Source organism: Bufo bufo, chromosome 1, assembly GCF_905171765.1.
Source record: "Bufo bufo chromosome 1, aBufBuf1.1, whole genome shotgun sequence".
Lineage (NCBI taxonomy): Eukaryota > Metazoa > Chordata > Amphibia > Anura > Bufonidae > Bufo > Bufo bufo.
The window spans coordinates 755,347,917-755,360,439 of record NC_053389.1 but is presented as its reverse complement, the minus strand read 5'-3'; the positions used below and the strand labels follow the sequence as shown (position 1 = coordinate 755,360,439).

General features: G+C 46.6%; 1 protein-coding gene across 1 annotated transcript in view; it reads right to left on the bottom strand.

Annotated features, from left to right (window-relative positions):
• Positions 1-4,425, bottom strand: part of LOC120986147 (vesicle-associated membrane protein 5-like) — a 42,162-nt gene extending 37,737 nt beyond the window's left edge. The window contains exon 1 of the mRNA XM_040414523.1: positions 4,186-4,425. Within this exon, the coding sequence (XP_040270457.1) occupies positions 4,186-4,188 (3 nt within the window). The 5' untranslated portion in view covers positions 4,189-4,425. The remainder of the gene's footprint in view (positions 1-4,185) is intronic.
• Between the last annotated feature and the right edge of the window lie 8,098 nt (positions 4,426-12,523).

The following is a 12,523-nucleotide window of genomic DNA, read 5'->3' as shown; positions in this document are numbered from 1 at the left end:
TCAAACTGTCCACTTAGGAAGCAACACTGAGTGACAATCAATTTCACATGCTTTTGTGCAAATGGGATAGACAACAGGTGGAAATTATAGGCAATTAGCAAGACACCCCCAATAAAGGAGTGGTTCTGCAGGTGGTGAACACAGACCACTTCTCAGTTCCTATGCTTCCTGGCTGATGTTTTGGTCACTTTTGAATGCTGGCGGTGCTTTCACTCTAGTGGTAGCATGAGACGGAGTCTACAACCCACACAAGTGGCTCAGGTAGTGCAGCTTATCCAGGATGGCACATCAATGCGAGCTGTGGCAAGAAGGTTTGCTGTGTCTGTCAGCATAGTGTCCAGAGCATGGAGGCGCTCCCAGGAGACAGGCCAGTACATCAGGAGACGTGGAGGAGGCCGTAGGAGGGCAACAACACAGCAGCAGGACCATTGTGGAAGCGCTCATCTCCAAATTCATCTGTATCGCCGTCCTCAGGACAGCGATACAGATGAACGGTGTGGAGGAGCAAGAGAGAGGCGTCTCCCTTGCCTCTTCCTCTGATAGGCTACAGGCGCTAGGCCTGTAGCCTATCAGAGGCCAGTGCAGGCGATGCGATGACGTCATTGCGCCGCCTGAGCCGTACAGAGCGGGACACAGGCCAGAAGAGGCCTGCATCACATCGCTAACAGGAGCATAAGGTAAGTATATGTGTTTATTGTTTTTATTATTTATAGTATACTGTATAGAGGCAGGGCAGAGTGCTGGTTGCAGAGTGCTATTGCATTTGTGTTTTTGCGTTTGTATATGTATTTCGCCATAGCGATGTGCACCTGCATACAGGGTTGTGCTGACTGAATCCCCCACATTTTTTCTTTGTAGTATATATTGGAGGCGTGGCGATCTCCATACAGTCAAGCACACCTGACCAGTCAATCTGTCCTGGAGGCTGGTTTTAAAGTCAGTATAAAACTGAGTCTGCTTATATAGCACCTACCAGTAGCCATTTGGCTCCAGGAGAAGTATATAGTGGGCTTAGCATGCATGTTGGTACTTGCATCCCTGGATCCGATGAAAGCTGTCACGGCACCAGACGGGGTTAAAAGCAGAGTGTGCCTGGCGTGCAAGCTGTACCTGCGCTCCCTGGACTTTGTGTGGCTATCATGGCCCATAACAGGTAGGAACTAGTGTTAGGGACCACTCATAGAGGCGACCTTGACGTGGTGAGTGGCTTATTACGCTTTGGCCAAAATGTACACCAATGCCTCATTCAGCATCCAGCATAGAGGCAGGGCAGAGTGCTGGTTGCAGAGTGCTATTGCATTTGTGTTTTTGCGTTTGTATGTGTATTTCGCCATAGTGATGTGCACCTGCATACAGAGTTGTGCTGACTGAACCCCCCACATTTTTTCTTTATTTATAGTATACTGTGGCAAGAAGGGGGGTGGGGCCCCTATATACTGGCACAATATGGAGGGGCACTGTGGAGAAGAGGGGAAGCACTATGGGGGCCACTATGGAGAAGAGGGGAAGCACTATGGGGCCACTATGGAGAAGAGGGGAAGCACTATGGGGGCCCTATAGACTGGCACAATATGGAGGGGCACTATGGAGAAGAGGGGAAGCACTATGGGGGACACTATGGAGAAGAGGGGAAGCACGATGGGGGCCACTATGGAGAAGAGGGGAAGCACTATGGGGGCCCTATATACCTGCACAATATGGGGGGCACGATGGAGAAAAGGGGAAGCACTATGGGGGCTCTATATACTGGCACAATATGGAGGGGCACTATGGAGAAGAGGGGAAGCACTATGGGGGCCCTATATACTGCCAAAATATGGGGGGGGCACTATGGAGAAGAGGGGGAAGCACTATGGGGGCCCTATATACTGGCACAATATGGAGGGGCACTATGGAGAAGAGGGGAAGCACTATGGGGGCCCTATATACTGGCACAAATAAGGGGGGCACTATGGAGAAGAGGGAAAGCACTATGGGGACCCTATATACTGGCACAATATGGGGGGGCACTATGGAGAAGAGGGGACGCATCTACTGGGGGCCCTATATACTGGCACTCATTATGGGGGGCGTTATGGAGAAATGAGGGGTAAAGGAGCACTATGGGGGCATTTACTGGGGGCCCTATTTACTGGCACGCATTATGGGGGGGCACTATGGAGAAGTGGGGGAGAAGAGCACTATGGGGACATTATATAGTGGCATTTAATACTGGCAACCATTTTGGTGCCACTATGAGGAAGGGGGAGAGGAGCATTATGGGGGCATCTATGTGGGGCAGTCTATAGGGGCATTTTATACTGGCACATTATGGAGGACACTATGGGGATGGGGGAGGAGCACTATGGGGCATCTTCTGGGGGCACTATATAGGAGTATATTATACTGTCACAAATGATAGGGGTACTATGGGCACCTAAGCTCAACTGGGGGCACTAAGTGTTTTTTCTAGTGGCACACAGTACGGGTCACTGGAACACATGAGGGCATTCTGGGGACATTGGCTCTACTGGGGGCACTAAGAGATTTTTATTTATTTTTTACTGACACACAACGGGGCATTTTTTGCACTGGCGCACACTATAAATAGAATTATTACTACCAGGGGCATTATGGTGGGCTTTATTACAACTGGGGGACTATGGGAGCATTATTACTTATGGGACACAATTACTGTTGGGGGCACTGTAGGAGCACTATTACTACTAGGTGCACTATGGCACAGAATTATCACTATTGTTGGGATTTTTGGGAGCACTATTACTGTGGGGGCACCCTGGCACAGTATCAGCTTAGCACGGTTATTTTTGGGGGACATTATGGTTATACTATTAGGCCTCATGCACACGACCGCAAATTGTGCGTCCGCCAAAAAAAAACTGATGCGGCATCCTTTTTTTTTTGGAGGATCCGTTTTTTTTCACAGATCCCTTGTAATAAATGCCTATCCTTGTCCGCAAATGTGAAAAAAGTAGGACATGCGCTATTTTTTTTGCTGAAGGGAAACACGGACAACGGACGCGGAACACAAACGGATGAACTATCAGCCTTTTTTTGGTGACCCATTGAAATGAATGGGTCCCCATCCTATCCGCAAAAAAAACGGAACGGAGGCCGAGAAAAACAACTGTCGTGTGCATGAGGCCTTAGTGTCAGGGACACTATTTGCTTGGTGCAGTTATTTTTTAGAGCATTGTGTTCCAATAATTATTGAAGGGGGCACTATCTGTGTGTAACTAGTATTTTCATGGGGGTTATCAGTTTATGCAGTATGGTTTTGGGGGTACATGATGGGATGTTGAGAAGGTGGGTGGATGATGGAAAAGTAGGAAACTAAGATGTCTGTCAAACTCTGCAGGGAGAAGAGATGGCTGAAAGAAATCATCATGGCGGGGGGTGGTCTGAATGGAGAAGATAAAGAAAGAGAACATCTACATCACAGGAGACATCACTGGATGTAAGAGGTATATGGGGCTGTATTAGTCTACTGCCTGCCGGAATCACTAACGCAGTTGTGAAAGTAGCTTAATACACTGGATTCGGCACTGCAGACTGAATGCCCGCCACCCCCATCAACTACAATGGGGTACAGCGCTTTTTTGATGTTCGCCCTGTTGGTATATTTCCCTAGAAACTGCCTTGTATGCGATTACGGAGTGGGTCAGCACCCATGTAACTGATGCCAACTTCAACTTAATCCATAACGATAGCACTGTAGTCCCATCTCCTACAAAGTCAACGGAAATTTACACTTGTGTGACTGCTGAACCACCGGAGGACGACTCCGGCATCGACAAACAAAAAGCTGTCGAAACCCAATCTCGCTCGACTTGTCTTGACACTTTCACAGCAGGCTTCACAAAATATCAGGCGTCTTCTGGTTCTAACCTGAAGTCTATAATGGCCGATATGCAAAAGCAAAAAAACATTGTATACAGGATATAGTCATAAAACAAGAGCAACTACACAATCACACAAAAACTGGCAGATCAGTCAGAGCAAAATATTCGTTCAGAGGACAGGCAGCGTGCCCCCTATCATTCCCACCAATGATCCTTGATTCTTCCTGGTCGAAAGTGAAACTAGTAGAGAAAAGGCTAAGGTACAAGAATTAGCTAAGGAGTGTGGTGGGTTGGGGACATAGGGCAGCAGTGCCAGGGGGACTGGCATACAGCTGACACTTACCATGTCTTGCAGTGATCCTGGCAGCGAGGAGGAGAAGTAGTGCCTGTAGGTGTGTTACATGGTAGTAGTGAGAGAACAGCTGACACTGTTGTGCACTCTCTCAGTGACTGCCCGCCTTCCTGTCATCTCTTCCTCCCCCTCAGCTCCCAGGTTTCCTGCAGTTATCCACCCCTGGAGAGGAGGAGGGGTGCTGGAAATGGGGCTTTGTGTTTCTCTGCCACCAAACAGACAAAAGTTCCAGGCACGAATAAGTAGTCATTATCTGAGCTCTCCACACCCATATCACCCCGATTAGCTCGGTGTAATTACTGGCACTATCTCTCTCCCATGATGATGAGGCGAATTTAAAGCGTGAACAAAAAGTTACCCTAAATACCAATGGGGAATTGCTTGCAGGTCAATTCCCTAATTTACTTCTAGGAGGAATTTTCTTTGCCGGTGACTTCCCTGCTTTCTTATCGAAATGCTGATGTTGATAAATTACAATAACCGAAGTACTTTAAAGGGGTTCTCCGGGCTTTTAATATCGATACTATATCCTCAATATCAGATCGGCGGGGGTCCGACACCTGGCACCCCCCGCAGATGAGCCGTATGAAGGGAAGGCGCACGCAGTGTGCACGTGCCGTCTCTCTTCCTGCGCTCCATAGACATAGCGGCAGCGAGCAGAGAGACGGGAGACGACTGCTTCATTCAGCTGATCAGCGGGGGTGCCGGGTGTCGGACCACCACCGATCTGTTATTGATGACCTATCCTGAGGATAGGTCATCGATATTAAAATCCCAGAGAACCCCTTTAAGGAATTGCTGTATATACAATTCTCCGATATATAAGTATAGCCTTTACCCCCGACAACAGGTGTTCGGGGAGATAAGGATTATGCTGTTTTTTTTTTTTTTGCTCTCTACATTCAGGACACATGCATGTTTGGGCGAGCCGAGTGCGTATGGAGGGGTTGGCATAGATAGCGTTCAGTCAAACAAGCGGTCAGCCAACAGATGTCTAAAGAGACTCTGTCACCTAGTTTGACTCCATTTAACCCTTGGCAATGCTATGTAGTGCTGCTTTAAAGGGATTGTGTCGCTTTGGCAAAAAAACATTTATCATGTAGAGAAAGTTAATACAAGGCACTTACTAATGTATTGTGATTGTCCATATTGTCTCCTTTGCTGGCTGGATTCATTTTTCCATCAGCAGTGGCCATGCTTGCACACTATAGGAAAAAGCACCAGCCTATGTGAGCTCCCACAGACACGGCCAAGAGAGAGGCAGGCACATTTTCCTATAGTGCACGGCCACCACTGATGGATTGCTGGGTGGTCGTAACCCTGGAAACGAGCAGTGTATAATGTGATGGGAAAATGAATCTAGCCAGCAGAGGAAGAAATATGGACAATCCCAATACATTAGTAAGTGTGCTCAAGAACTTAAGCCCACCTCTGCCCCCTCCTCTGCATCCTCACAATCAGCATAGAACGCCTTCCACCTGGTCATCAACGCCACAGGGCTCAGCGCATGCACAGTAAGTAAAGTGAAGTCCACTCCCAGTGCAGGGAAGCCAATGCGCAAGCACAGACATTTCCCTATTCTGCGCTTGTGTGAGATTTTGCAGAGGGACACGATGACCAGGCGGGAGGAGTTCTATGCTGAATGGCGCAAGGGGAGGTACTGTCACGGCTTCTGTTGTGTGCGCCGTGACACGGTTGCCGTACATGCTGTTGCCTGCGGCAACGTGTTCTTGCAGCATGTAGGTGGCTCCTCCTTTCCCCTGGGTCCTTCCCTGTCAGGTGCCAGAGGGGTTAATTATCTGGCTGGTGTGGATTTAGGTGTGTCTTGGGTGTGGCCTCTTGGCTCTTTATATGTTGTGTTGTGAGCCTAAATACACACCAGCCAGATAGTTAACCCCTCCGGTACCTGACAGGAAAGGACCCAGGGGAAAGGAGGAGCCACCTACATGCTGCAACAACACAATGCCGCAGGCAACAGCATGCACGGCAACCGTGTCACGGCGCACACTACAGAGGCCGTGACAGGTACTTTGATCGAGTGAAGAGGCGGACTTGGGCTCTTCCTGGAGGCGGTCTTTGGCTCCTGGAACTGTTATCCACATCCCTGCTGAGCACTTTGAGGCCTCTTTAGCATACAAATCATAGTAACATAGTACATAAGGCCGAAAAAAGACATTTGTCCATCCAGTTAGGCCTGTCATCCTGCAAGTTGATCCAGAGGAAGGCAAAAAAAAAACTGTGAGGTAGAAGCCAATTTTCCTCACTTTAGGGGAATAAAAAATTCCTTCCCGACTCCAATCATGCAATCAGAATAACTCCCTGGATCAACGACCCCTCTCTAGTAGCTATAGCCTGTAATATTATTACGCTCCAGAAATACATCCAGGCCCCTCTTGAATTCCTTTATTGTACTCACCATCACCACCTCCTCAGGCAGAGAGCTCCATAGTCTCACTGCTCTTACCATAAAGAATCCTTTTCTATGTTTGTGTACAAACCTTCTTTCCTCCAGACGCAGAGGATGTCCCCTCGTCACAGTCACAGTCCTGGGGATAAATAGATGATGGGATAGATCTCTGTACTGACCCCTGATATATTTATACATATTAATTAGATCTCCCCTCAGTTGTCTTTTTTCTAAAGTGAATAACCCTAATTTTGATAATCTTTCAGGGTACTGTAGTTGCCCCATTCCAGTTATTACTTTAGTTGCCCTCCTCTGGACCTTCTCCAGCTCTGCTATGTCTGCCTTGTTCACAGGAGCCCAGGACTATACACAGTACTCCATGTGTGGTCTGACTAATGATTTGTAAAGTGGTAGGACTATGTTCTCATCACGGGCATCTATGCCCCTTCTGATGCAACCCATTATCTTATTGGCCTTGGCAGCAGCTGCCTGATACTGGTTTTTGCAGCTTAGTTTGCTGTTTATTAAAATTCCTAGATCCTTTTCCATGTCAGTGTTACCAAGTGTTTTACCATTTAGTATGTACGGGTGACTTGCATTATTCCTTCCCATGTGCATAACTTTACATTTGTCAGTGTTAAACCTCATCTGCCCAAGCCTGCAATCTATCCAGATCCCTCTGTGATTTCTGGAGTTCTAAACTAAGGATAATTCTAACAAAGGCATGGGTTTGATCATAGCATTGCCAAGGGTTAAATAGAGTCAAACTAGGTGACAGATTCCCTTTAAAGGCAATCAGCCAACCTTTCACCACGGCTGCCCTATAATCAGATCACCCCTGCTCGTACATTCCAGTGATAGAAATATATTGGGGAATTGTTATATAAGCAATTTCCTGCTGTAGAAAAGTGGATTGATGTAAGGGGGGCTGTACCTTGTGTAGTGTCATAGCCGGCACCAATGCTCTCGCTTATCTATATTTAGAGCCACCTGTCCGGATCACTAACCATTGGATGTCAGCTCCACCAGAGCTGGAGACATCACTCTCTGCCCATACGCTGTTTTCTTCTCTATTACAAAAGTCATTTGAAGTTATAAGATCTGGGAGCGGATAAGGGCAGGACTTTGCCGTTTAGTACAACAGTTGCCTATTCTGGCAGCACCAGAGATAAATTATTTTACTGTAAAACCTTGTTCACACTCTTTAAACTTACATCTCTTTGTAGTTGTAGGTTTTGCTGTGTTGTAAGGTAGGAGTGTTCTATGCCCTGAGTGACGTTGCTGCTCTGATGCCACCCATGTGCAGTGGCAGAGGCTACTGCATGCTACAAGGAGCAGCCTGCACATAGGAAAGTTGGTGCGGCAGTGCCAAATGCTGTGTACAGCCCCAGGGGTGCACCACTGAAAAAGAGCTGCAGACCAAGCCTGGCTAGCGATGTGGAGCTGCAGTGACCCAAAGATGATTGTGTGTGTACGTGACAGCCCACAGTGACGTAGTGTGAGACCTGTGATGTGAAGGGGCTGCCGGAGCTGTGGTATGAGAGGAGAGAGAGTCTCACTTCTTGTAGGTGTGCCACCAAAGCAGATGGGCACAGCAGGAGGAGTAAGTGTGAAAAGCTGATAATTTTGAGGAGACACTAAGCGAAGGCACTTGAGGTCAATTATCGCCCTGGATAAGGAGGATAATATAGACTATTGTGTATTCGGAGAGTGCTACCTGAGAACAGAGCCGCTTGTGTACCCTTTAGGAGACTGCAACCACTAAGAGTACTATGCCCTCTCACTGAGTGAAGTAACTGGTAAGCATATACAGTACAGACCAAAAGTTTGGACACACCTTCTCATTCAAAGAGTTTTCTTTATTTTCATGACTATAAAGGCATCAAAACTATGAATTAACACATGTGGAATTATATACATAACAAACAAGTGTGAAAAAACTAAAAATATGTCATATTCTAGGTTCTTCAAAGTAGCCACCTTTTGCTTTGATTACTGCTTTGCACACTCTTGGCATTCTCTTGATGAGCTTCAAGAGGTAGTCCCCTGACATAGTCTTCCATTAGTCTTGAAGGAGTTCCCAGAGATGCTTAGCACTTGTTGGCCCTTTTGCCTTCACTCTGCGGTCCAGCTCACCCCAAACCATCTCGATTGGGTTCAGGTCCGGTGACTGTGGAGGCCAGGTCATCTGGCGCAGCACCCCATCACTCTCCTTCATGGTCAAATAGCCCTTACTTTCAAAGTTTTCCCAATTTTTCGGCTGACTGACTGACCTTCATTTCTTAAAGTAATGATGACCACTCGTTTTTCTTTACTTAGCTGCTTTTTTCTTGCCATAATACAAATTCTAACAGTCTATTCAGTAGGACTATCAGCTGTGTATCCACCTGACTTCTCCTCAACGCAACTGATGGTCCCAACCCCATTTATAAGGCAAGAAATCCCACTTATTAAACCTGACAGGGCACACCTGTGAAGTGAAAACCATTTCAGGGGACTACCTCTTGAAGCTCATCAAGAGAATGCCAAGAGTGTGCAAAGCAGTAATCAAAGCAAAAGGTGGCTACTTTGAAGAACCTAGAATATGACATATTTTCTGTTGTTTCACACTTGTTTGTTATGCATATAATTCCACATGTGTTAATTCATAGTTTTGATGCCTTCAGTGTGAATCTACAATTTTCATAGTCATGAAAATAAAGAAAACTCTTTGAATGAGAAGGTGTGTCCAAACTTTTGGTCTGTACTGTATGTAGTACCCAGGGGAGGGTTGGCAATAGACTTCCTTTCTACTGCTGGCCAAGTAAGCTGTCAGTGGTAATTAATGCTGTGAGAATCAAGTACTCGTGTACCCAGGCCAGGGACCAGACATGCCCTCTAAAATTCAACTGGTGTGGCCCGCATCTCACCTCCTAGGCCACCTGCTCCGTATCTTAATCAGAAACAACTGGAGGAGTTCAGAAAATGGCTGAACTATGTTTCCAGATGATATTTCCAGCAAAGGAATGGATGGCAAATGGTTGACAAGGGACAGGGTGGTTCGCCCCCCTCTTGATAGGAGTGGGCCAGTCCTGCTTCCTGCCAGGAGGAGGAGTTCCTGTTGAGCTACAGACTAGAGAGGAGGCACACTACAGAGCTCCTGCTCCTAAAGAAGATTCTCCAAAGTAAATGACACTTATATACTGCCTCAAGTAAATCCTTGAGAAGACATACAGCGGAATGAACAGCTACATCCAGCATTTGAAGACACTGCTGACACCAAGGACATAACTAGGCCAGTACAACCTAAGTGCTCAAATTCAGCCATCCAACCTGCCTCCATATTTCTTATTGGTGCCAGAAGATTTCCCTCAAAATATAAATATGCTGCTACTGGATGTATTTCAAGTTCTATGTTGCACTTAGTAAAAAAAGATGATTAATTCTGGCCTTCTGCGATACCTCATTTCCACTGCACCAATCCCCAGGGAGCAGTGGCCTGAAGGGAGTACACTGTGACACAACACTTCATCAGGGCCACTACCACTCCCATTCTCTGCACCGCCTCCTTTAGGGCTTGCAAAATATAGGCTGTGATATGTTAGTGATACAGTGTTTTACACATATCATGCCCTCCCGTGGAGTATGGATACTTTTACACTAGCGTTGCCGGAACTTCCTGCCGGATCCGGAAAGCCATGTACAAACGAAAAAACTTTTTTTCCGAATCCGTTAGTCGGATCCGATGAAATACTGGATCCGTCTCATCCGGAATAACAGATCCGGTATTTAAAGATCAAAAGCAAAAATAGCTCCTCCTATGTCCCGGCGCATACGCAGACCGGAAAACCGGATCCGGCGATGCGGCAATTTCCGGAACACTTGGTACCGGATCCAATACATCTCTATGGAAATTAATGCCGGATCAAGCAAGTGCGGTAATGTTCCCGGATTTTGTACGGAAAAAATACCGCAGCATGCTGTGGTATTTTGTCCGGTTAAATACCGTACAAGGGACGGAACGTAAGACATCCTGATGCATACTGAACGGATTGCTTTCCATTCAGAATGCATTTGGACAAAACGGATGCGTTTTTATTTTGGTATTGAGACACTTTACCGGATTCAATACCGGAAAAGAATAACGCTAGTGTGAAAGTACCCTACGTTTGTGTAACATATTGTGCAGTAAAGTTCTGTGTTTGCTGCAGGTGCCTCTGTCTGCCTTATTCTGCGCTATTCAAAGAACCCGTAATTTTTTATGAAAGGGAAGTCCCCAAACTGATTTAATTACTTACATGACCAAAAGTAGTATTTTTTTTCTTATGACAAGAGCTGGTTCCAGGGTGGGAGGGAGTGATCTGAGGGTGCTTACTGTCAGTGATGAGTGCAGTGCCAGCTCTGACACTACACAGATGCCTCATGTTGTCCTGCCTGGAAATGCCAACTCAGACAATTGCTTTCCTAGAGAAATGTCAGCATTTCTGCTTAGAATTCACTCCCACATACAGCTGCATTGGAAAAACTATAGGAAGAGAACTTACATATACTGTACACTCCTCAACATTGAAATTGCAACACCAAGAACACAAGCCGTAAGGTTATGCAAACCGAGAAAATCGGGAAATAATTACATATTCAACTACCTGTGGCATCTTGGAGGGGCATAAAAGCCAGATTAAAAGCAAAGTTTTTTAGCCACGTGAAACCTCAGTAATTGAATCAAGTCATGTGGGATGATTGTGTGATGCCTCATGTTGTTCAGCGTGTCAGGTATCTCCACTTGTCGCAAACTGAGAGGGACAGAATCCTTAAACTAAGAGACCTAGTTCAGTTCATTACTGCGGCAGATTGCTACGTGTATAGGCTGAGATGACAGCACTGTTCAACGTTGTGTGTCCAGGTGGTTGGGAGAACAACGAAGAACTGGAATGACAGCAAGAGGTGGACAGAGGAGAACCTCTGCATGGACGGATCGTCTGATTAGAAGAATGGCGCGTCGTGATCCATTCTGTACGGCAAGTGAAAGTGGACGTCACATCCCAAGCCTAGGGCGGCAAACAGTGTCTACACAAACCATCAGGCATCTGCACGACATTGTCGCAAAGCTATCATGGTGTACAGTAAGACGGCAATGGAGGCTGGAATGGAGATCCTCTTCAGTGATGAGTCCCACTTTCGTCTCAGATGCAATGATAGCTGGAGATTCATCTGGAGACCACATGGGCAACATCATGAGAAGGCCTTCACAAGGGAACATCAAACAAGTCCTAGTCCCGGGATTATGGTGTGGGGTGGCATAATGTATGGTCGTCAGAACCCTCTAGTCATTTCAGGTACACTAACAGCTCACAAAGAAAAAGAGGGAGTTAGCACATCCCAGTGCGCAGATGCACATCACCATGGCTGAAAGCACAAAAGCAAAATTATTTTTGCCTGTCCACCAACGACAAGGTGATATTTTTAGGACAGGAACCTACACAAAATACTACCTCCTCTGGTGCCACTAACGGCGCATTGATTTGGTCATGGAATCAGTTTTACCGCCAATTCTCCAAAGTGTCCCAGGAGCCATTTTTCAACAGGACAATGCCAGGCCGCATGTTGCTTGTGCTACTGTGAGCAGCGTGTGGCCTAAACTGCTAGCCTGGCCTGCAGCATCTCTGGACTTGTCTTCTATCGAGCACATCTGGGACATCATCGGTTGGAAATTGCAAAAGGAGCTGCCAGCAGTGGATCTTGATGATTTGTGTGCCCAAGTACATTCAGCATGGAAGAACATTCCTCATACCACCATTTATAACCTCACTGATAGCATGCCAAGGAGTGTAAGTGTGTGTATTACTGTGCGTGGCGCTCATACTCAGTACTGAATAAATTGAGATATTTCGAATATTTTGTTTCCATTTGGATAGTATTATCATGTCTGTCCATCCTGTGATT